This window comes from Podarcis vaucheri (genome assembly GCF_965113315.1).
Source record: "Podarcis vaucheri genome assembly, chromosome: 17".
NCBI lineage: Eukaryota > Metazoa > Chordata > Lepidosauria > Squamata > Lacertidae > Podarcis > Podarcis vaucheri.
In genome coordinates, this window is record NC_138755.1 from 17,472,162 (window position 1) to 17,498,682 (window position 26,521).

The following is a 26,521-nucleotide window of genomic DNA, read 5'->3' on the forward strand; positions in this document are numbered from 1 at the left end:
ACAACATAAAGATTCCTCCATCTTTAAGAAAACTGAAGCCTCTTGATGGAAGCATTACATATCTTCAGCTCAAATTAGAAAGCAAATTAAAATAGCCTTTTACCCTAGTGCAATGCATCTATTTGTCCAATACCAAGTTGACTTGCCTGCTATGAACTATTTCCTACAAATTAAATATCATGGAAGACACAATCAATAGTGCCAAGGTCATTTGAGGAAACTGCCCCTTTGAAGTTTAAAAAGACACCTTGTGTAATCTGTCTTTAAACTTTTCCCCTGTTACAATTAACTAGCTGCTGCCACCAAGCAGGGGAAATGCTCATGTCCATGAATCCTGGACTCCTGTCTTATTATCACTGACACTATGTGAATATAAATGTGTCAATCTACTTGCTATTTGCTCACAATACATTTCCAAGGCAGTTCCCGGTGCTTGGACAAGTTGAAGTTGAGTTTAAGCTAGATGGTCATAAAACTGTCTGGATTAAAGAGAAGGCTCAAGAGATGGGAGGCAGACATAGCATCTCTTTGCATAATGACTTGGATCTGATGCTCTACATGTGAATAAGAAGTCCAGAGGAAAAAATGTATGAGAGAACAGCTCTAAAGATGTCTCTCTGTTGGAGTAAAGGTTGAAGTACATAAGAGCCTTTCAAAATGAAGTAACTGGAGAACAAAAGCAGATGGAACTGGAAAAGTAAAAAGGCAGGTTTTCATAAGGCTCTTGGAAATGGTGTCAAAGGTAAAATGATGACAAGGCTGAGGATAGTATCCTGAGCTTTAGAAAGGAAGAGGAGTCATTTATGCACAGTACTCCGTGATTTGTCTTTCTCTTCTAAAGTGAATTTTTAATGAAAGACAAGTAGACTGATCTAATGTTAGCATGAACACTTTCTACTTTTCTGCTTACCATTAACCCAGTTTGCACACAACGCTAAGCCAAACCTTGGCTTAGCTCAGAGTCGCATTGCAGCAGGAAGACTGGGGGAGGACTGAAGAGGTTGTGTTTTTTGCTGGGAGTACCCACACACGCATTCATGCTTTGCTGTAGCTTGGTTTAGAGTTCCTTGGTTGATTTTAATGCCTGAAATTGGGAAACAAGATGTGCTTGGGCTGCATAAATTACTTTGAAGTGGAAGTAATTCTACTTGCAGAATAAAGTTCAAGACCAGTTTTGCTACCACACTCCAGTTAAAATATGATGGTTTAATGGCAAGCATAGGACCCCTTCCCTCCTTTCTAAAATATATAGTAAATCTGCCAAAAGAACCATCTTTTATGCTGCTCTTATTTTATATTCTTAATGTTGTTTTATTTTGCTATTTTTGGTAAACCGCCCAGATAAAATATGCCGGGTGACTGTAGATCATAAACACATAAACAAAGAAAGGTTTTCATTCATATGTCTTAAACTGCCAAAGGGTTGGTTTTATTCAGATTTCATAACTCGTGGAGTCTATAATTAGCATAAATCCTGAAATTGTGCAGCTGTATAAAAGTGCTCTAGCAAACATCCCTATGCACTGAAGTGAGAATGGACTCAAGACAGTGCCCCTTTGGCACTGATGTACCATTCAACCATCAGCTGGCAACTCCATCTTCAGCCTCAAAGAAAACAGGCCCTGTGCATGAAGGCCCCACCATGCAAAGGAAAATCCTGGATTCCCCTTCTACACGTGTAGGGCCCATTCTCCATGTGGCTGAATATATCTGTGCAACTGAATATACAGCCATCCGGGTGTGTCTCTTTTATAGAAAATGTACACTTTTTGTGCATTCTGTAACTTCCATTTCAAAGTGATAACTCAAATAGCAAGGAACACCAGTTTTGGAAAACTATATAATTTTATCCTGCTCTCCCTTAAAGTAGCTCAAGGTGATTACGTAGTATTATCCCAATAAGCTTTATTGGTGAGGGAGAATTTAACCTGGTCATCCCTGCTTTATGTCCCTTATTCTAACACTTCTCTTAATGTAATAGTTCTTTCTTTTCTAGAAGGAAGTACAAGAAATATTTTGATGCTCCAAGAATGTATTTTTAAAATGTCAGCCAGCACATTGCAGTTTATTATGCCAATGTGTACTATGCCAGTGTTGTATGGGAGGTTTCATGTGGCAATAATTGGCCACTAGGGGATTCTCTTGTGGTGTAACTGAGCAGCTTGATATAAAATAATTGGAAGCCACAGAGAACTTGTGTAGTTCAGCCTTGGTTAAAATGTACTGCCTGCTGGCCTCTGTTGAAGGCTATTAAAGGATATTTTTGGACCCAGTTTTTGTTTTTGACTAAAGAATGTTCTACATGGTGTCATTTAAACACAATATATGTCATTTAAGGCTCTCTGAGTAACAGTCTCTGAAAAGTCAGAACTGCGTGAAGCTTCATATTTTGCAAAGGTTTAGTAAAAACTAAAAAGTAACTGTCATAGAATCGCAGAATTGTAGAGTAACCCTCATAGAAACATAGTATTGTGGAGTTCAAAGGGACCCCAAGGGTCATCTAGTCTAAGCCCCCGCAATGAAGGAATCTCAACTAAAGCATCCATGACAGATGACCATCCAATCTCTGCTTATAAACCTTGTACTTTGTATTTTGGGTCTATGGGCCGCAATAAAGCTTTGTGTGTGTGGCTTAAAAACCGCCAGTGAAGGGGAGTCCAGTCCACCACCTCCTGAGGGAGACCGCTCCACTGTCAAGCAGCTCTTACTGTCAGAAAGTTCTTCCTGATGTTTAGTCAGAATCTCCTTTCTTGTAACTTGAATCCTTTAGTTTGAGTCCTAGCTTGCAAAGTGGGAGAAAATAAGCTTGCTCCATCCTCCGTTTGACAGCCCTTTAGATGGCTGTCATATTTCCTTTCAGTCTCTTTTCTAGGCTAAACATGCCCAGCTCCCTCAAGCATTCCTCATAAGGCTTGGCTTCCAGACCCTTGATCTTCTTGGTTGCCCTCCTCTGCACACATTCCAGCTTGTCAATATCCTTCTTAAACTGTGGCGCCCAGAACTGGACACAGTACTCCAGGTGTGGTCAGACCAAGGCAGAACAGAGTGCTACTATTACTTCCCTTGACTGGGACATTAGACTTCTATTGATGCAGTGTAGAATAGCATTAGCTTTTTTTTGGTGCTGCATCACCCTGTTGACATGATTAGACTGGTCTTGAGAAGAAGGATTCTAGGCCAATGCTGCAAATCCTATACAGTGGTACTTCAGGTTACATACACTTTAGGTTACATACGCTTCAGGTTACAGACTTCGCTAACCCAGAAATATTACCTCGGGTTAAGAACTTTGCTTCAGGATGAGAACAGAAATCGTGCTCCGGCGGTGCAGCAGCAGCGGGAGGCCCCATTAGCTAAAGTGGTGCTTCAGGTTAAGAACGGACCTCTGGAACGAATTCAGTACTTAACCCAAGGTACCACTGTACCTTGTTTCAACTAAAATAACGTTTGTACTGCCTTTTTTGTACTAACCTTATTTTAAGAACCTGTTAAAGTTGCCCTTATTTCTACCTCTTTTTGACTTCACATGAAAGTGCATCAATGTACAAAATGTGGAATATAGGATTTTCCATTACAGAAACAGTGTTCTTCTTACATTAATGAGTACAGAATATTTGATTCCAAAACTGCTTCAGCACACTGGGCTTTTTATTTATTGAGATGAAGCTCAACATTCCTTTATTTATTTATTTATTTATTTATTAATTATACAATATGTGAAGCTAAAAGAGGTAAGAAATGTACAGTATATAAAACAAGTAATGAAATTGTTCTGACTGCTTTGGGACTGGTGTTATACAGTGCCTAAATGAGAAGCGTAGCAAGATTTTCACAGCTGCATTTTGTACTAGCTGCAGCGTCTGAACTGTGTTCAGCAGCAGACCCATATAGAACACATTGCAATAGCTCAAACACAAAGTTATTAGAGCACAAAGCACAGTGACCAAGTTGTCCCTGTCCAGCAAAGGCCATAGCTGGTGAACCAGGTGAAGCTGGAAATCACGTGTATCTAGTAAAATAAAAAGCTAGATCGAAACATTGCAGAGCAGGTTGAATTTATATATTCAAAAATCGTATGGGGGGGGGGGAAGACCCATGAACCTCACTCTATTTTTATCCATCTGTTCCTCCAAAAGGGGGGGCTGCCAAGAAATTGTGAGGTAGCTACATTGCGTGGCAAGTCCTGACCCGCCCCCCCCCCTTGGTTGAATAAAGACACATGACTCAAATATTTAAGGTTAATGGGCTAAAAAAGGCCACAACTTTATTGGTTACAGATGATGAGCAGTATTGGCTTAGGCATTGGATCTAACTGACTATATCTGACTCCAGCCTGTCTACAGGGAGTCTGGGAAGGGTTAACCACCAGTAGGGGGAGTCCTGCTGGTGCACATCAACTAGGAACTTTCCCAGGGTCACCGCTAGGGGTCGTGCCTTAGGCCCTCACCTCCCCAGGCTTCGGACAGGGCCACGCCCCCTGGAATCCTTTAACGGAATACCCTTCAATATGTGGGGCAGGTGATGGCGCTACCTCCTCTCTTCTCTTCTCCAGAAATATTCCAATGCCTAACCACCAAACCTTAAAAAGTTGTGACAATTTGCTACGAGGAAGGCGAAAACCAAGTGGCTGGTGCCAATTTGCCAAGTGGAAAAATTCCTACCAGGCCCCTCAACGGCGACCAACCGAAGTCCATAGCAAGGTCAAAAGTGATGAAAACCTTAAAGGGCAGGAGGGTGGGAAAACCGAAGCAGCTGGAAGCCAGGAAGAGAGAGATCTCCCAGCTGCGTCCTGCCTTTATTGGGCAGGCCACACCCCCAGACCAACCAGATTGGTCGGCCTGGCCAGTGACACAGCCGGGAATCCCCCAGTCGCACAGGGCTGGCCACCCACCCCCTGCGCATGCGCGTGGAGGGGTCATGAGAGCCTGCAACACCACCACCTCCTTAAGGCGGAAGTGGCCTTGCAGTCAAGCACAAAGGCTCATATGAACAAGCTTCTAGAGCAGCATGGCCTATGGAGATCCAAGGGAAGACAGGAAGGAAAGATGCTGAAAAGCCAACATGAGGGTGTGGGTTTTTTTTTGTTTTTTTTTTTTTTTTTGCAACATGCAATACAGTGTAGTGGAAGGAGAGGAGCAGAAAACAAGCTGTGCAGTATTTCATGGTCTCCAAAAAGTCGTTCATTCTCTCCTCTATGCAAACAAGCACCCAGAGGATATTTTTGCATATCACCATGAAAGTTGTCTGCTACCCAGCTCAGAAAGGATCAGATGGAATAGTTCTCATGCAAACCAAACACAGTGGCAAGAAAGCCCCTTAGTAATATTTAACTTCTGTAATGTCAATGAATAATCATAGCCTTGACTAAACATTGCATGTTTGGAATAGAAAAAAAGCTTTTTGCATAACCGACCTGCAGTGTCTACACTGAAAATACCCCAAAATCTGTAGTACCCCCTGTGGCTTGGTTCCAGATTTAATATATTTCAAGACACGAAAGCTTCCCTGCTGCCATCTATATTTTCGTTTTTATATATAACAGGCTGGCTGGGGCTGATAGGAATTGCCCAAATCATCTGGAGGGTAACAGATTGGGAAAGGCTGCCCTACTACAATACAGAACTGACCAAAGTTGTCCATTAAATAGAGCCAACTCACCATTTATGTGGGGGTTGCATTCCGAGGCACCGCACACATTGGTGGGATGTGTGTAAGCCCACGCCATTCCGCACCCGCCTGCTTCCGGGGCCAAAAATGGTGCATGTATCAGTGGTCACATGTGGCTCGAACACATGCAGATGGTGGGTTCCATGTATTCCACATCAATATTCAGTCTGGCCATTTGATGATTAAGGTGGTCTGACTTTGGTTCCTCTCTAACTTTCCTGCTCCTATCTGCTCATTCTCTGCACAAAGGCACGGGGGGGGGGGGGAGGGCACACATGAGCCTGTTTTTTTGCCCAGCTCCCAGTTCAGCAAATGTATAACATAAATTTGTGGTCGTCATCTTCCAATGCAACCATAAATCTATTTAGAGATTTTTTACTACTGGAGGGTAGAAGACAAGTCTTGTTGTCATAACAGCTAAAGAAAAATGTGGATAGAGCTGGAAGCAGATGACATGTATAAATAGGCAATGAGCTAAAGTAAAACATGCGAAGAGAAACAAACTTCTGCTGTTTCTCTGCACTCTCAGACTGACCACACTGAATCTGTGCCAAAATCAGCTGGCTATTCTTTGCTGTTTCTTGACAAAATCAAAGCTGTGTCCAGATATAGTGCTTTAATCCAAATTACATTAAAAGACACAGACATTGAGCTGTAACCATCCCTTCCCTCAAGGTTTTAGAGAGACTTTTGAGCTTAGCAGAAGAGCTTAATAGTGCCAGCTACTTTAGTGTTAAGTGTCAATTAGTGGCACACAGGCAGGTAGGTTTAACAGGATTTTTACAGTTGCATATGCTCTTCATACAGATTGTCTTCCACTTGAAATGTCCAGACCAATATAACAAAATAATTGGATAGTAAATGGACTATATTCTAAGACTCTGAATTTAAAATTCAGGCTAATGTTTTGAAAACAATGATTTTAAGCAAAAATGATATACAGTCTATATTAATCTGGAAAACTCTTAAGTTGATTTTCACTGTGAACGTTCTTTAAAAAAAAAGCAAAGAATTTAATCCATCAGAATTCAATCCAGTTTCTAAATCTCATTAGAGTCAAACACATGCCTGAATTCATCCTACTCAAAATCAATGGGACTCAGAAGGTAAGATTGCAGTCCTAACCCCACTTACCTGGGAATAAGCCACACTGAGTTCAGTAGAGCTTACTTCTGAATAGACATGTTAAGGATTGCACTGTAAGTCCACAAAGGTCATAAATTTTTTCTAGTCCTTTTTCTGATAATGCATTATTGGGTTGGGTCACTGATGGCACATCAGTGGCTAAAAATCTGGACATTTCTCTCTGAACTGCCTGGGATTGTTCTTATTCAAATAAACTAATAATAATTTGACTAAACCATTCCGAGGTAGTCTTGCTGGTACTGCCTTTAAACAAAAGTCAACAAAAGAGGTTTAAAGACTCTCTCAAGGCAATTTTTTAAAAAAACGTAGTATAAACACCAACAATTGGGAAACACTTGCCTGCAAGCGCTCCAATTGGAGAACAGCCTTTACCAAAGGTGTCATGGGCTTTGAAGATGCTTGAACTCAGGACGCAAGGGAGAAACGTGCTGAGAGGAAGGCACGCTTGGCCCAGAAACCAATGTCCCCACAGTGGAAGGACATGTGGATCCAGAATTGGCCTCCACAGTCACTTACAGACTCATTGTTAAAACCGTGTTTATGGAAGACAATCTTACTTGGCTATGAGTGATCGCCAAAGAAGAAGAAGAAAAAGCCCTTTAAAAAAAACACCAACTGCTACATAGAAACATGAAAGCTGGAGTAGGTAGTACATGTTCAATCTTTAAACTCTGTTAAAAGTTAGAAGATACCATTGGTGACTAATGATTCTTACTGATACTAACGTTTGACGTTTGCACAATTTGTTTTCACGCAGCAGTGAAGATGGATGGGCTCTGTTGAATGTGATGAAAGGAATGGGGAAGTATTAAAAATTGTCGTGTGAGTGCTGCAAAGGGCTGCTTCAACCAGGCAACATTTGGGCAATTGTTGCATAAACACATGGAGTTACAGTGTTGAAAGTCTAAGTGCCTTAGGTTGCCATCCAATGCACGCTTGCATCAGAGTAAGTCCCATTGGACTCAATGGGCTTTACTTCTGGGTTGGCATGAATTTCACTATTTAGTTTTACAACAGGTTGCTTGTGCCACAGTCCTCTGAGGGAGAAGTAAAAAGGTTGACCACAAGGGAGCACTCAATGCAAAAGGATTTGCTTCTAGTATCTCCGTAGTAGAACAAAGTTCACTCAAAGAAGGCATACAGCAATTCATAAGCAATGAAGACCCATATGCTCTTCTCATGAAGATGGCAACAGTCTTTAGATCGGGGGTGTGGAATATGTGGCTATCCAGATGTTGCTTGACCACAACTCCCAACATTGCTGACCATGCCGGGCAGGAGTGGAGGGAAACCAACAAATCAGAAGGATCACAGTTTCCCCACCCCTGGTCTAAATGCAGAAATGTACCTTGGATTTGAGTGTTGTCTATGTCTACAGTGGGGGTGGCTAACCTGTGGCCCAGATATGACCCCACAAGCTACAGGAAGAGACCCACCAGCGCCCACAGCTTTATTTCCTAATCTCAGTACTGTAGTGCTGAACAGTGAGATCCGAAGATAGAACTGCCTTCTCTTTAGAAATTAAAAGGCAGCACCTACTTGAGCATTGTTCCTGGAAAAACTCTCATCCATTTGGTCTAGTGCCTCAGACTGGATCCAGCTTCTTCCAATCTCTTACCGAGACAAGACAACGATCTAGCACATCCGCTGCCTCACCTGAAGATGTAAAGCAGAAGTAGGCTGAAGAGCACTCCCCAAGCATCACCCTCTGGAAACGACTAAGTAGGACCAGAACCATTGTAAAGTGGTACCACCCACCGCCAACTCAGACAGCTGCTCCAGAAGAATACCATGGTCGATGGCAGTAATGAGACACTGCAAACTTTGGACTTGCTCACTTGCAGCTCCTTGCAGCCACACCAGAGAAGAGTGGAAGCTTTTGCTTCTGATTTTCTACAACTCAGCATGTCATCCAAATCCCAGACAGTGAACCGCTCTGATTATTCTGTGAACCGCCCTGAGACCTGCCGGGGATAAGGGGGGGATATTTAAATTCAATTTTTTAATTCTTATTCTTATTAATGGTAACTGGTTTGTCTGAAATAAGCAATAATTAAGATTAAGCACAGTTTGTTGGTTTTGCATGACGTAAGCAAACTGCCAAAACCCCTTCAGCTGCAACCACACTGAGCTATCAGTGGTGTCCAAAGTCTCAACAAATGAAACTGATATGTAAAAAGGTTACATGGAAAAAATACGAGAGACATTACACATAATTCTGTAAAACAAGAAAATCTTTAATAAAAAAAACAAGAACAAAAAAGAGGGCCACATTTGATGAAATGAGGGGCTTTTTTTAGGATTTTACTCCAGGAAATTAAGGGCCTGGCGGGCCAGATTAGGCCCCTGAAACGGACTTTGGACATGCCTGTGTGTGATACCTGAAGCAGGTCATTGGAATGATCTTTCGTATTCCAGTTCAGATCTTCACTTAGGTTCTCATTATTTCAGTTGGGTTAAATTTAGAAGATAAACTTAGACTGTAATCTGAGATTGAAAACAGTTTGAGTTCATGTTTTTACAAGCAAGTAGTGTCTTCCTTTCCCCCCCTCATGTAAATAGTAGGTGCTCAAGATAACTATTATTTTAGTCCAATATTTGGAAAGAACTGATTTCACTATAACAATTTTAATTTATAATAACACTGCTACCTAGGCTGGTCTCTGAAGATACTAGAAGTTTGCAATGGAGACGAAACAATGTTATGGGGCTGCAGCAAGAATTGCATCATAGCAAGAGCATCCATGAGGCATTATTAGTGTGTAGCGAGAAATGTGCATAGTAATAACATGTTCACTGTGTTAGAACAAGTAGATTTTAAAAATCATATTGTATGATTTTGTTTCTGCTTCATGAAAGAATCTTATCATTATGGACTGTATGGACTCTCCATGGTAGCCAACTCTTTGTTAGTCCTAGGCATATTTTTGTAAATGGCACATTAAGATGATGCCGCCAGCCCATTAAGAGGATACCAAGAAATGCCCACCGTCCCCTTTGGACATTAATGTATCGTGTTAGCCAGATATGGTGTCAGCATACCCTCAGGACAGCATACCTTGCCATGGGCATGGTGAGGCAACAAGAAGGGTAGATAGAGAACTTCATACATCATCGTTCCCTCTACATTTCCAAGAGTCTCTACTGCTGAGAATTCAGAGATCTAGCTCAGTAAATAATTCACAGTAAAGCCAATAAGACTCAAAGGTGCGCGTGACACTCTAGCAAAAACATTAGGATATTTTTGAATTGTTGCCCAGTTTTGTTATGTATACCCCACTGATAATACTGATAATTCTTGAAAGGCAGGATATGAGTATTCTAATAAAAACAATACTTTGTGTTTAAAATAACATCAGATAAACACATTTACAGACCCAGTTTTAAAAATTTAATATGGTGTTTCATCATAGGATGATGGAACTGTGGTTTGAATAAGTTACACAACTAGAACTCTTGCTAATTTCCCCATCTTATCAGGAAGAATAGTTCAACCCCAGTAATTGGAAACTAATCACTTGCTTCAGTTGTTCCATTAGATCTTGTGACAATGCACCTTTAGAAAGTAGTTCAATTTCCTGCCTGGTGCAGGGGTGGAGCAAGTTTTTCAAGGAAGCTCATTGCAACAGAGATTCTCAGACATGGTGAGCAATAGCCCTGAAGGCTGCAGGTATAGCCCAGGGAAGGAAAAATAAACCCTGAAAGTTGTATTTGGAGTGTTTTAGGGCCAACAATCTGGGACGTGGGTGGTGCTGTGGGTTAAACTACAGAGCCTAGGACTTGCCGATCAGAAGGTCGGCAGTTTGAATCCCCGCGACGGGGTGAGCTCCCGTTGCTTGGTCCCTGCTCCTGCCAACCTAGCAGCTCGAAAACACATCAAAGTGCAAGTAGATAAATAGGTACCGCTCCGGCGGGAAGGTAAATGGCGTTTCTGTGCGCTGCCCTGGTTTCACCAGAAGCGGCTTAGTCATGCTGGCCACGTGACCCGGAAGCTGTACGCTGGCTCCCTCGGCCAATAAAGCGAGATGAGTGCTGCAACCCCAGAGTTGGTCACGACTGGACCTAATGGTCGGGGGTCCCTTTACCTTTACTAGGGCCAACAATAACAATTAATTGTTGTTAATAATACGGTTTTTTAAAAAGTGTGCATAAACTGAACACACTAATTGATGGAACATAGCTATGTCTCTATGCTGTATCTGATAGTCTCCTGACTACAGAAGTTCATGACACAATAAATTAGTTTATTCTTTAAGCTTGGGTCTTTTTTAAAAGCATCCTTGTAACTCTCTATGAAACCTCTTCTATTTTTCAGTATCCTTCTTGAGCTTTCCTGCCCAATATTGTATACAATGTTGAATGAATATGCAGTCTCAACACAACAAACATAAATCCCTATGTATCTACTTCAATCAGATAGCAGTAACTGGTACCTAGTTTGCATATAGAGAGCTTGCCAAGTTTAGAATTCTACTGCCAGCTACTTGGTAGCCAGTGTCGATAATTTCTTGTGACCCAATGGTGTGTTCCTACTAGGGATGTGAATGATGTTTGTATTTTTCAAAATTGTCAATGAAATATTACAAAATTTGCTATTTTGTGCGCACATTGAGCAAGATTCCGTGAGCGTTTGTTGGATTATGATGCGTTGGTTCATATTATTTTCAAAAAGAAATAAAATGGGGGGGGGACCTTTTTTTGTAATAATCCTGCTACATTACTGCCACTTAATGCAAGTCATATCCTTTCCAAATGCACATACATTGTATGTCTGTAGTAAAATTACACAAATCAAAACATATCAGTTATGTGGCCCAAATACATGTTGCATAACACACATAATTTTTGAAAGCAATTATGAAATTTGATGAAAGAGAATCAAAAGAGAATCAAAAGAGAATGAGCTGTGAAACAACATGGGCTCAGTAATTGGCAAAAAATGAAAAGTGAGAAAACATCACGAGTTACATCACTTGTCCCTACTCACTGTTTAGTTAGTTAGTTAAAATCATGAATTCGCAACAAAAGGCTTGAAGAGATTTACAGCAAATTTTTTAAAATAAAAATACCCCCAAAATACCTCCCTAATTAATTAATTAATTAATTAATTAAAAAATAATAAAAATACCCGAACATAAACATTACTTAAACATGTTTAAGTAATGTTGCCATAAAACTTTATTACCCATTGTTGTAAACATATATTCTTACATTTCTATCCTTGGAAGGGAAAATTGTGCCCTGATTTAACAACAAAGATATGCCAAATGAATGAACTGTATGTTGCCCTTATGTGACACACTCATCCAATTGTTGGCACACCAGGGGATGGTATCTGTAACAGATTGTCCTGTTAGTCAAGTTCTTAGAATTGCTCCTCTTTTTTTAGAGCATCTGATCTAAGTTCATAAGAGGTGAAATGCAGTCTAGGTAACATAGCAATGCATTATCCTATTCTGCCTTTAAATACAAAAGCAAACAAATCCCAGATTACTTGTGTGTCCCCAGCTTGGTCTTTTTTATGAAGCAGTATTAAATCTAAGTGTCTCTAGTCTAAGACAATCAATACATTTATAAGCTGACTGCTATGTGTACAAACCCTCTGAAATTCAAGTTGAAATGGTTTAATAATTTGCTAGAGTGCTAATAACTAGCTGTTGTTGTGTGTCACCCGCACTTGTCCATTCTGTCAATTGGGGGATAAATAAGATCCACACATCTGATGCACGTTTGTGGCTTTTTTTAAGAGAACCATCGGTATCAGTGTTAGAAACTGAGATATGAAAGCTAGGAGCTAAATACCAGCTTAAACCTAGGTTATGGGTGCATCAATGGAATGTCTAGTTGTAGTTTTTTATAACAAGAATACAAAGCTGAAAATGAATGGACTGCAGCTAAAATATTATGTTCATTTTTCACATGGTCTAGTCCTTCCCCTGCCCACCACTCTAATATTCTCAAGATAATCTCTTCTCCAGTCTTCAGAGAGTAGCTGGAAGTGGGGAGGCAGAAAAAGGTCCTCCTTTCTTTCCACTCTGCAGTTTCAATCTGAAATCTTAGGTGCAGTACTGCACCCAGAGCTCAGAAACTACTTGCGCTAATGAAATTCCCTGTTGCAAAATGCGCCTAAAACAGTGGGCATTTCAAACACTGATCAGTATGCCAAAGACACTCAGCTCTGCATTTCTCTTTGTCATCTGAGTCTGGCATGGCTGTGAAGGTGCTGAGTTAGTGCCTGGATATAGGAATGGTCTGGGCGAAACCCAATAAACTATATATAGTGGTACCTTGGTTTAAGAACAGTCTTGTTTAAGAACAATTCGGTTTACAAACTCCGCAAAACCGGAAATAGTGATCCATTTTGCAAACTTTACCCTGGTCTAAGAACGGAATCCAAACAGTGGAAGGGCACTGGAGGGGGAGGCCTTATTAGGGAAAGCGACTAAGAATGGTTTCAGTTTAAGAACGGACTTCCAGAATGGATTAAGTTCGTAAACCGAGGTACCACTGTATAGTTGCCAGATCCAGTGAACTGGTGTTCAGCTGGTTCTGAATGAGTCTGTTTACACAAACTGAATGTCAGCTCGGGCCAACAAGAGTTTGAAATGTAGTGTAACCAATTTCAGCTTACTAACAATTTATCCTTACTAATTTGCAGGAAAGCTTTGAGGATGCCTTTGAAAACATCCCCGTGTAAGTATGATTTTTTAAAAACCTCATTCTCCTAATAGAGATGCTGGGAAGAAAGGCGGAAGTGAGAAGTATACATTTAAATTAAATGTAGTGTTATCCTTTCTGCTCTTCTTACATCACCTACTTCCAACACTGCTTCTCCTTAACTCCTCATGTTCCCGCTACTTGTTTCCTTCTGTATCTGCAGAACGTAGTTAACCTACTGCTTCTTCCCTATTTCGTCAGCTTATTATTGTAATGACTTTTAACTTAGGGCTTCTCAGCACGGTCCCAGTCTCTCTTCATCTCAGCTTGTGGTTCAGAGAAGAGAGAACAAAAGCCACTTTATAGTGTCCATAGGTCTGCTCAGCCCCTTTTAGGGGTGTGGCGGCCTTGTGGGATGGCCAACACCTCCCTCCCACCGAAGATACAGGACTGTGTGTTCGGGTCTGATCCTTGCCGGAGCACGAGCTTTGGCTCACACTCCCGGCTTGAAATCCTGCTCCACATCAGCCTGCCAAATTGGACAATGGCAGGGTGGCACGGAGGGTGGGGCTCTCCAGGGGTGGGCCTGAGGGAACAATCAGACTTCCCTCAGGTACGCTCCCAGGGGGTTTAAAACAGCCTACGCCAGCCCCCGACACCCACTCCTGTAATTTTGCACTTACTCATTGAATTGACTTTGCTATGGCTGCAGTGGTCACTGTATTTTTGCATTGAATTGACTTTGCTATGGTTGCAGTAGTCACTGTAATTTGGGGGCTGAATAGGAATTTGCCTATCAGGTGAATTGGCTATGCCCTGGAGGTTTTGCTTACCTTGTAGCAATCATCACAACTTTGGCAGTTTAGGCAATGGGTAACCTTAGTATTTTGAGGACGTGGGTGGCATTGTGGGTTAAACCACAGAGCCTAGGATCAGAAGGTCAGCGGTTCGAATCCCTACGATGGGGTGAGCTCCCGTTGCTCGGTCCCTGCTCCTGCCAACCTAGCAGTTCGAGAGCACATCAGAGTGCAAGTAAATAAATAGGTACCGCTCCGGCGGGAAGGTAAATGGCATTTCCGTGCGCTGCTCTCGTGAACCAGAAGCAGCTTAGTCATGCTGTACGCCGGCTCCCTCGGCCAATAAAGCGAGATGAGCGCCGCAACCCCAGAGTTGGCCACGACTGGACCTAATGGTCAGGGATCCCTTTACCTTTTAACCTTAGTTTTGGTTGGAAGGGTTGTTGTACTCTCACTTTCCCCTCCAGAAACAGGTTATTCCCTTAAAGGGATTCATGATGGAGTTGCTTCTGTCCATTTTCCCTTGCGGGGGCTGGGCCTCAGCGCTCCTAGAGGTGGTGACTTTATAGTGTCCATAGGTCTGCTCAGCCCCTTTTAGGGGTGTGGCGGCCTTGTGGGATGGCCAACACCTCCCTCCCACCGATGTTACAGGACTGTGTGTTCGGGTCTGATCCTTGCCGGAACACGAGCTTTGGCTCACACTCCCGGCTTGAAATCCTGCTCCACATCAGCCTGCCGAATTGGCCAATGGCAGGGTGGCACGGAGGGTGACTCAGCTGGGTGACTATTGTATGGGAAAGATTGGTGGGCCCCCAAGACAGTAGGGCCCTAAGCCATAGCTTGTTTAGCTTATACATAAATCTGGTACTGGTTGTAAGCAGCAGCAGGGTGTTGTGGGTGGAGGGGCACCTCACTTCCCAACACCATGCTTTGATGCCACTTCAGTGAGATTGTGGTGCGGGCACAGTGGCAGAATTCGCTATGTCGACACTACACTGAGCTCCTGGAGTCTTGTCCCTTCCCCTTTCAATAAACAGCAGGGACATGCAGTGTTAGTAAGCCAGGGTAGCAACACAGCCCCAACTGCTCCACCCACTCCTATTGGTTATAAGGATTATTGAGAGTGTATTTGAGGCACTTCATGCATGGAAAAAGTGCCATATGATGCTAAATATTCAGCATTAAAAATTTCAATATCAGTGGCTTTAAATTGTTTTTTATTGCATCTATACATTAAGTAGAAATACAGATATATCATAAATATTTTTTTTTAAAAGTAGAATTTACTGTAAAATCACAAAGTGCAGGTATGAAGAAACATTAGAAGTGCCTTTCCCTCTCCCTCTCCTTTCCTCATACTGAAGTTGGATATTCTTAATCCTTGATCCTACCCAAGCTGCTCTGTGTGGTATTATTGCAGAGATAGAAGCCAGAAGTGTTTAAGAAAGGTTAGCCTTTTAATCTCAAAACTGTGGTTAAAGTTTTAACTATTATCTCTTGATAAAGGAATCCATATTAAGGTGTACAAAATTAAAATACCATCAAGATTGTGGAGTACTGTTCCATTACTGGTTAAAGTATTTGATAAGCCAAGTTGTGTTTGCCTGGTACTCAGGTTTTATGAGTGTGTGTTTAGCTTTTCTGTGCCTGGATTTATATTAATAAATGTTCGTGCTTATAGGAGTCCTGGATGTATTGCAGTTTGTCTAACCACATGCATAAGCTGCAGACATAATAAAGAAAAGTGAAAAGAACCCATGTATTGTACCCATATTGTAATTGCATTTATATAACTGCTTTGATTTTTATATTTATATTTTTATGTTGTGTGTACACATTTGACATTTGTGTTCCATGTTGTATTGGCATCCCTGTGATTGGCATCAGAATCTGCCTGTCCGGTGGATCCTGCTGCCTGAAGCGGTCTCCTCACCTTGCCTCATGGTTGGGCCAGCCCTGGCTAGAGAGTTCAAGCACAGGATCAGGAGTCTGAGACTAGGCAAAAGCTTTGAAGATGTCACGATAAAGGGCATGTTTTGTAATGCCACCCTTACTTGCTGCTTGCTTAGTTTTTATAGCAACCACTTAACCCTTAGCAGCTATGGCCCCCGGGAGGACAACTGGGCTCAGCCCTCCACCTTCGTAAAGTGTTTCAAGGCTGCCAAATTTGCTTTGGTGGAGGCCACTTTCAGTAAGTGCTCCAGCAAATGCTGTTATTGGGGTTTCCTTCCACCCACGCTCAGTGATCCTGCTATTGGACCCCTTTCTTGGTTACATCACTCCTCTGCCTACAAGACATGTTATTCTGGTCAGCAAGAGTGAAGCTCACACAGAGAGACTTTGGCTTCGCTTCTTCTTCTTAGCACATTCCTTCTCTGCCAGACTTTCCTTTCTTGCTCTAATCTCTCTTCCAGCCCCAACCAGCAAATCTAGAATCATAGAATTTTAGAGTTGGAAGGGTCATCTAGTCCAACCCCTTGCATTGCAGGGAAAATCTAGCTCCATCACAATTTTCCCCATTAATTACTTGCCACTCCTTTTTCCACCATGACAGCCAATGTGGTGCCACCACCATAACTTGCTATTGTTGTGGGATACAAATGCAACATGGGTTTACAGATTTGGGGCAGTACCAAATAGTATGGAAAGAAAAACCAATATGCATCTGCCCATCTTTGAGGAGAGCACATTTTTGGACACAATCATGTGAGAACCTAAAATGCTTGTAATGCAGCAGAAGAATCTGGAGCTTGATAGCACTTGAACCAAATACTTAACACAGGGGTCAGCATACTTTTTTCAGCAGGGGGCAGGTCCACTGTCCCTCAGACTTTGTGGGGGGCCGGACTTTGTGTTGTTGTTGGTTTTTTTGGGGGGGGAAATGAACGAATTCCTATGTCCCACAAATAACCCATAGATGCATTTTAAATAAAAGGACACATTCTACTCATGTAAAAACATGCTGATTCCCAGACCGTCTGTGGGCCAGATTTAGAAGGCGATTGGGCTGGATCCAGCCCCTGGGCCTTAGCTTGCCTACCCATGACTTAACATGGCTTGTGAAGACTTCTAGAAAGCTCACTTGCTCTCTCTGTAGTTTCTGAGGAGAGCATGAAGCTCTTAATCCCAGGGCCCAAGGGGTTTGTGCCCCATTCTGAGTGAGAGATTCCTGCATTTAAGGGGGTTGGGCTGGACTCTTGGGGTCCCTTCCAACTTTGCAATTCTATGATCAGTGGAAGAATATTTCATACTGTCGGCTTCTTCAAGTTTCCATGCCCTCTCTAACATTTCTCCTTAGATATATGTTGTATTGCATGCTATATAGTTATCCAACTCACTATCTTGGATCATACTTCATACCTACTTAAGAGAAATTCAAACATAAAGTATAACAGACTGAATTTCCAGTAAATAACTACCGTTCTATACTTCTTGCTATACTATTTTTAGAACAGGCAATGAATTATTAAATCGCTCTGTTGTTTCTAGCGCTCTGTTCTGTTTAAATGCGGTGTAAAATAGCCTGGTTCTCCTTTTCATCAGATTTAAAACATTTAATGTTAACTGGAGCACAAAAATCTGGAGCACAAAAATCTTTTTCATCCTTCAAACACAAATCATTCGAGTTGCATTTGGTCTTCATTTCCCCCTTTGTAGTTAGGCAGTGATGGATTAGAATTAGGCTGCAGCATAGATTGGGAAAATCTCCCAGCATCCTCTTCCTGCAGAGGCATCATCTAGCAGCATTGCTGTAGCTGCAGCTATTTCAACTGACATTTCTTTTTAAATTGCAATATGGAGGGCTCCTGAGATGACAGCTGCTTCTGTGTGAACTTTTATATCTTTTTTCTGCCTGATAACTAATTAATAAGAGCCTCGTGAGTATTGAGGAATAAAACAGAGGAAATGGGATATTATCTAGGTGTTTTTTGCTGCCTTGTCTGGCTCTTGACGGAAACAAAACGTGCCTGAGAGAGGCTTATCTTTCTGTAGTAATTGCAGTTATTCATCTAAAGTTATCTACTCATTTAATTCTGTGAGTATATCATGTCTTATCTATTCTAAGTGGCTACTACAATTGATGGCAAAAGCCAGGGTGTAATTACAATAATTTTATGGGGAAATTGCTTTATGAGGTTGTCTTAATAAAAATTTATTGCATTCTGTAAAAAAAAAGCAAGTTCAGCATATCTGTGAACTCTTTCGTGGGAGAGATTAACATTCAGAATTATTTCAGAAGCAATTGGTTTTCCTTTCCATTCATAGCTTATTTCTAGCAGTTATCACTGTGTTTCTGCTGATGCCAATCTTATAGGTTGCAGAATACTGCAAGGTGTGTATAGCAGGATGCATGCCTGAAATTGTCACACCATTAAAAAAATAAATCGGAGCCATCTATCATGTATGAGATTTATTTTGATTCCCAGGGAACTATAGCTTCTGTTATCTGGTGACTTTGGTCTTTAGTTTTAGTATAGCTGTTTATTTGTAATGCATCGGGGACGGGGGGGGGGGGGGGAGAGAATAAGCCTGAAATGACTTTGCAGCAAATTTAGAAGGTGATTCACTACAATAAGATTCGGTTATAGTAAACTTAATATGAACTACTGTGAACTTGCAGGAAGCCATAGAAAAAGGATCATTTGGCCTTAATAAGGTGTCTGGATCTGGGCCAATATTTGAATGACGCAGTCTTGGTACCAAAAACATCAGGCCAGATTGTGTTGACTTCTATGTAGGGTAACAGGATTTCCCCACCCCCACTCTCAATTTTAAAATGAGCTCAGCTGTAGGTACTTTCTTCCCAGCCCCAGCTGTTCATCAGTATAAAGTTGCATTAGTGGTGGTTGTTGTTGTTGTTGTTTTACATCAATTACAATATTTACTTTTAAGATCACAGGACTACTTGGTCTCAGTGGCATGTGCAGGTCCCAACAGGATGGCTACAGTATTTTGAAAGAATAGTTAAAAAGGTTTGGTTTTTCTCCTCCCGGCAAAACAGAAAGGAAGCAATTTGGGAACAATCTCAAGCAAAAGTTTTGCAACAAAAAACAGAGCACAATTTATCATGGAGATACCTCCTGCTCAGTTCTCAGAGCATTTGTGTTGGCTGAAGCTCCACCCCATGAAATGCTTTTATGCCACAAAAATTCTCTATGGATGTGCTTATTTTAATTCTTTCTATTTCCTTTTTGTATTTTTTATATATTTTATTGATTTGTTAACAAAAAAGTGCATTTCCCCGCTTAATTGGTGTACTGTATACATATGAAGATATATTGTTGTGATTGTATGATTCTTACTATCACCTACTGACTGCTTCAGGGTGATAAGGGCTAGGCAGGGTTTCCACAAAGAACCAAATCATCACTAAAGGAAGTGCCAAAGTAGTACTAATTTTATGTAGGCATGCTTCAGAAATCCAGTCTTTGTGAATTTCAGTATGGACTGACCTCATTCATGCCACCCAGACTCATGTGAAGTTCTGAACTTACTTATCCACCCTGCTTTTTACACTTTCAGAAGGTTTCAACGCAGCTCTTGGATCAAAACAAAGTGCAGATACATCCTCTCAAGCAGCTATCATTAGTGTGGATGGGAAACAATGAGATAGAGTTCAGTTGAAAGCACTCCAGTGGACGAACATGCACAGAAATGCACCTGGAAAAAATGGATCTATGCAATCCATATGCATATTAACCCTCTGCCTTGGGCATATACAGCTTTGGGCATATATCAGGAAAAAAGCAGATTTTACAAACATACTCTAGGGTACCCTACTGCCAGGGCTTGAACTGGGAGCCTTGGGTTTTCTTGTTGCAATGTGTGGTAAACCGCTGAACTGTATTTTGCAATAACAGCCTAAGCAGTTCAGTGTCCTCGGGCCATGGACCAACCAAACCATTGGGTTCCACTGCATCACCAGCCCTCTGGAATCAGTTTACCATCTGGTTAACCTGGCATCTAGTGTATTGATGTGTAGGCAGCTACTTTTCCCTGGAGTGTGACCCAGTCATTTCAAAGAATACCAATTGTATAATTTTATTATTGTTTTTAGAATAGGCATCTTTTGTATTTTATCTTACTGCATTGATTGCTTTGGCTGTGAAACAGTTGATAAATCTGATAAATAGTAAATACATTACAGAGTTGTCATTATTCCCTCTCAACTCCCCCTCTTTCCAATGCTGCGGCAGTCTTAGTGTAGCAAAGCTGGGGTACTTTGTAGGGATGATGTAAACCATGCTTTCTCAACCACAGTACCCCCCCTGCAATATAAATATACTAATGATTTATAAAGTAGCACTAGCAATACTATGGTTGTTGTTGTTGTTGTTGTTGTTGTTGTTGTTGTTGTTTAGTCATTTAGTCGTGTCCAACTCTTTGTGACCCCATGGACCAGATCACACCAGACACTCCTGTCTTCCACTGCCCCCCGCAGTTTGGTCAAACTCATTTTAGTAGCTTCGAGAACACTGTCCAACCATCTTGTCCTCTGTCGTCCCCTTCTCCTTGTGCCCTCCATCTTTCCCAACATCAGGGTCTTTTCCAGGGAGTCTTCTCTTCTCATGAGGTGGCCAAAGTACTGGAGCCTCAGTTTCAGGATCTGTCCTTCCAGTGAGCACTCAGGGCTGATTTCCTTCAGAGTGTATAGGTTTGATCTTCTTGCAGTCCATGGGACTCTCAAGAGTCTCCTCCAGCACCATAATTCAAAAGCATCAATTCTTCGGCGATCAGTCTTCTTTATGGTCCATCTCTCACTTACATACATCACTACTGGGAAAACCATAGCTTTAACTATACAGTACAGACCTTTGTTGGCAAGATGATGTATCTGCTTTTTAAGATGCTGTCTAGGTTTGTTATCACTTTTCCCCCAAGAAACAGGCGTCTTTTAATTTAGAAAGTAGATAATGAAGACTATCCCGTATGTTTTCTGTTGGTTTGAGTTTTCAGTTTGCCAAAAGAAGTTACGAACAAGTTTCAGCAGCAGTGTGGAAAGTCCATTTACTTTGGTATTTAAAAAACCTGAGTGTATCCAGCAATTGAGCTGTACCGTGACATTTGTCTGCTAGTTTGAATGCAATGTCAGTGGTCACTTAGGCATAGTGCAATATTCTAACTATTCTCCCAATCCTTCCATTAGGGCCACCAAGATGGATCTGAAGTGTTCTCTGGAAGAGTGCACGATGGCACTGAACTTATTTCTGAACAACAAATTCTCGGAAGCTCTGGAATTGCTTCGTCCCTGGTGAGGTTATTTTGTTTGCTAGAAGCAGTACAGGGAGATGCTATAAGGCATGCCATCTGTTTGGTGGAGATTAAAGCCTCTGAACAGAGTAGCTTTCATTATTTCTAGCTCTGTTCCCCTCCCCAAAGCAAGTCTTCTGCAAGTATTTCTTTAAACCCTCTAAATTGACCTATTTTTGGTCAGTGGCTTTTAGTTCAAAATTTGAGGTGTAATAAGAGCCGTTGTGCATGTTAACTTGAAGAGGAAAAATGTGCAGACCCATTTGTAATTTTATCAGAAGAGAACTAGGTTGCAGAATAAGCATAATTATAGAAGAGATTTGAGGGAAATCATCTTATGTGCAGAATACATTGAAAGATGTATAGCATTTAAAAGTTACTTTTATGAAACATGTAATTTTGTGTTCGAAGAATACTCATTTTTTTAGTGGAACTACCATTTTGATTGAAATGCCCATTTTATTTTATTTTTCAAAACAGGTCTAAAGGTAGCATGTACCATGCCCTAGGGTATAGTACTATTTTAGTTATGCAGGCTGCTATGACCTTTGAGCAACAGGATATCCAAATGGGAATTGCTACAATGAAAGAAGCTCTACAAACTTGCCAAAAGTAAGCATGAATAATTTTTTATTTGTTGAATGCTAGGTATCGGAGGGCTGTGCAAAATCACGTGTACGTTTTTTCTTAGCAAGTAACAGGAAAAAAACTAGTAATGAAAAGAGATGTAGAGAAAAGTTACTTTTTTGTAATTTTGATATGCACTTACTCAATAGGGAATATGATCCTGGTCCTTGTCGTTTAGGATTACTAGAGCAGTACTCAGTCAGAAGATATCCAAAGTTAGTAGTCCGGCTTGCAGTAAGCCCATTGAAATCCATGGGCGTGACTAAATTCAGTTCATTTTGGTGAATCTGGGAATAACTTAACTGGATACATGTTGGCTACGCATTATATAGTTTGGAATTGTGGTAGTAGCCATAGTGTCAGCCTAACATTTAAAAAGGGTGTGCAGTTAGTCTTGCAAAGAAGAGCTTAATCCTAACCATGCTTACTCAAATGTAAGTCTTGTTGAAATTCAGTGGGGCTTACTCCCAGGTAAGTGGGGTTAGAATTGGAGCCTGAGTCATGTGTGATGTCAGAGGATGTTTGCGGTCTCATTGGCAGCCAGAGGGCACCATGTATGTATGCATGTATGTATGTATATTCACACAGCCTCTGATGACTTCCATAGCTTTGTACAAGTTACCATTCCACTCAAGTCTCTTTCAGAGCCTTGTACCAGTTTTCCACTTGGAAGTAATGAGCAAATCATTAAAATTCCAAAGTCCAGCATCTTTTGCTAAATTAAAAAACAGAAGTCATGTATTCACACTAAGAGGTTTGGATTGGGGCTAGATTAATTGACTTATTTTGGAGCCTGTGCTGGAAATAGACAGACTTCCTGACTGCTTCTGCAGTGGTTGTCTACAGAATATTATTATTAATATTATTTATTACATTTCTATACCACTCTTCATCCAAGGATCACAGGGTTGGTTTACAATATGAAAATACAACAATACATTGGCAATTAGCTAAAGGCTTGAGAGAAGACCAGTGTTTTTGCCTGGTGCCTAAAGATATGCAGACACCAGGTTGAAGGAATGGGTTTCCCAAACCCCAAAACTGACTGTGCAGTCAGCTTTTAAACTGCACCAAAATCCCCATTTCTCCTTAGCTAAAATGCATAAACTTTAGCCATTGAGCAAATGCAAAACAAGAACACAGCTCTCTCCCTTATCAGTTTGATGGCCTTGACTTTACCAGTAGAACAGACACAGACATATCTTATGTCCTGACCACAAATGACGCAGAGACCCAAGTCTGGGACTAACGCCAGAGCATGTTCTCTGAAGTAGTGACCTCTTGCTCCAAGATAGGAGTAGGAACAGGAATATCCTTTTATGGACAGAAGTACAGGAAGGAAGATCCTTTTATGGTTGAGAGTACCAGAGCAGGAACATATGTGATGTCAACCTGTGTACGTACGCCAACGTGGTTGGGCTCCTAGGAGAGGAGTGAGAAGGGTGCCTGGAGGATATATAAACTTCATGAAACCTGTCATTTCTTTGGACTTGCTGTAGACTTGATCACGCAAGTGCCTTCTGCTATCCAGAGAGCAGAATAAACTCTTTCTTTGAACCAAACTCAGTGTCATTTTGACTTCCTTCCTCCTGTCCCGGAGCAACGCAGACCCAATCGGTGAACTCCAATAAGGCTTCAAGGTGAGCCTCCCACAAATGGGGGGGGGCCACCACAGAAACGGCCCATTCTCGTGTTGCCACTCTCCAGACCTCTCATGGAGAAGGCACATGAAGAAGGGCCTCAAATGAGGATTGCAGGGTCCAGGTTGGTTCAGACGTTATGTCTGCTGTAGGAAGTAAGTGGGGGGAATCACATAGATTTATTCAATTTGGCTGGAAGAATAGGTTATTTAGGCATGACCAGAATGATATCTAGAGATGTGACATACTGTATTCTTTGTTAGATGGAATAGCTGATAAGAAACTGATAAATATAATCTTTTGGCTTTGTAGCAGAGACATAGGATAGAATCTGAATAAGGTCTGCAGTTAGGGTCACCTTCATGTACTCGTTCCCTGGGACTGGTGTGATTTGTGTTAGATACACAACCATGGTGTGTTTTTTAATTGAAACTGCTTTTTTAGAAAGCGACCTAAGCCATTTAAACAACTATATTATCTAACAAAAATTAAGATGCTTTAATACACAAACGTATTAAATTACCATTTATCTTAGAAAAGTTCACATTAATCTTGGATGCGAGTATCATTTGGAATGCCTTCTTTGTATAGAGGAGAGAGGCCACTCTGCACTGATTTTTGGTAGTTATGTGATCAGATAAAACAGAGAGGCAATTTTCAGATATTCTCCTTGATTCTCTGTATATGTTTCCTTGAAGAACGACCTTGTAGGTATGGCTAGATACAAAGACGACAAATAACATTTCACATTTGCATGGAAGCTACATGAATGACCCTTTGGTGTTTAATATTTACTTTTCACTAGCCTCATGCACTTCTAGGGAATCAGCTACATTCCCAGGGCAAGAGCCAGGGGCAGGAGGTGCTCAGTTCTTCCCATGTTTACTATGACAGGTGGGCTGGATGACTGAGTGGTTAGAGCCCTGCTTTCTGGACACTAAATTATTGGACGTTGTTTGTGCAATACAGTGGTACCTCAGTTTAAAAACAGCCCTGTTTTTGAACAATTCAGTTTATGAACTCTGCAAAACCGGAAGTAGTGTCCCGGTTTGTGAACTTTACCTCGGTATAAGAATGGAATCCGAATGGTGGAAGGGCACCGGCGGCGGAATGCCTCATTAGGGAAAGCGCGCCTCGGTTTAAGAACAGTTTCAGTTTAAGAACGGACTTCCAACACGGATTAAGTTTGTAAACCGAGGTACCACTGTAATATTGTGGCCTATTGTATTAAGGTTCTGTAGAATGCATACCTTTTCTTTCCCAGCTATGGCACAAATGTCTGATGTCTGATTCAGTTTCTTTAGCTAAAATTAAATGCTTGCCTCTTTCTCTTTCATGTAGATTCAGGAAAAGGAACACAGTAGTAGAATCATTGTCCAGTTTAGTTTCAAAGCAGTCCGTAGATCAGCTGAATGAAGGTAAGAAGAATATGGGGTGGGGGTGTTTTCTCTGTAAGCTTATATACTCAGTGCTCATTTTTGTGAATTTATAAGTAACCTATTTCACAGTATTAGGGGCAAAGAATTGTAGAAAGACTGTACAGCTTAATACATTGGGACTCAAAGAAGCACAGTGTTTTGGTTTCTCTTTTTTTGCTGTCTTCTCTCAGTATGGAAAAAACTTGATTTTTTTTTATTTCCTCCAAAAGTACTGCCTCTGGTAGCAGATCAAATTATGTCAATTATGGGAGATATCTATTATCTTGGCCAAGGGTGCCCAACCTGGTGCCCATGGGCACCATGGTACTCGTAAAGGCTTCTGGTGGTGCCCCTGGGCAGATGCCCCAGATGCTGAGCTTTAGTTTTTGTTTTTTAAAAAAGACTCTAGTTATGGGGCAAAATTTGCAGGAAAGTATTTGATAACATTTGTTATTACCATTCCTTTAGTACTATTCATTGCTACTATTTTAGCTTTGTATTAATTTGTTTTATTTTATCTTTAATAGAGGAAATGCATGCAGAAATCTGCTATGCTGAATGTTTACTACAGAAAGCAGCACTGACATTTGTACAGGTAACGTACAAACTACCCTCCCCTGGAATATTAGCCAGACACTGTCTTTGCTATCTTTTTGGCATCCACTGAAAAACTTCCTCTTTCAGCAAGCCTTATAAGCTGAGATATTTGCCAGTCTGCATCTGTATTATAATGTTTCTAATACGTTTAATTTTTTTTATTTGTGTTTATCTCTTGGTTGTTTACTGCCCTGTTCTCCTTCAGAAGAAGCGACAGAATATAAATTTAATTGATAAATAATGAATAACATTAGAGTCCCACATCAGCAGAATATGGGAAAATGGGGTTTTCAGTAATGCTATGGAACAAGTTCATTTCACAAAAATCATGATTATTGTGTCTTAAGAAAGAAAGATGCACTTCCTGCCCCTCTCTTTCAAGACATTCCACTGTGTGCATTTGATAAAAATCCAGAGCCTGAAATACTATATTAATGAAAACTGTTGAAACTTGTCCCCATGGTATATTTTATCTCCGAAGCTAACAATGACGCTGAAATTTGGTGCTTTTACATGTGTTTTAATGATCACACAGGAAAACCTTTCCCCACATCAATCAAAGTGCATTACAGTACCAGCGTTCACAAACCAAGCTTTTCCCACTTTAAATGCCACCTTGTTGCCTCCGGTTAGTGCAGAAGAAGAAACTCCTGCAGTTTGCCATGCAACTTGACTCTGATGTATTGTCATGGATCTCCTTCTAGCAGGCAGCGCTGACTTT

The 26,521-nt window shown here is 41.2% G+C and overlaps 1 protein-coding gene across 4 annotated transcripts in view; it reads left to right on the forward strand.

Moving 5' to 3' along the window:
* Positions 1-26,521, forward strand: part of TTC39B (tetratricopeptide repeat domain 39B) — a 54,768-nt gene that overhangs the window by 5,446 nt on the left and 22,801 nt on the right. For 2 of the 4 annotated variants that reach the window (XR_014214786.1, XM_082204920.1), the window contains exons 2-6: positions 13,472-13,506; positions 21,415-21,519; positions 21,999-22,130; positions 25,127-25,203; positions 25,731-25,798. Coding sequence is in view for 3 of the 4 variants with exons in the window: in XM_082204920.1 (XP_082061046.1) it covers positions 13,472-13,506; positions 21,415-21,519; positions 21,999-22,130; positions 25,127-25,203; positions 25,731-25,798 (417 nt within the window). In the remaining variant the exon portion in view is untranslated. Of the gene's footprint in view, positions 1-13,471; positions 13,507-18,013; positions 18,304-21,414; positions 21,520-21,998; positions 22,131-25,126; positions 25,204-25,730; positions 25,799-26,521 lie in introns of those variants that run through there. The other 2 variants (XM_082204922.1, XM_082204921.1) reach the window with 2 other exon arrangements.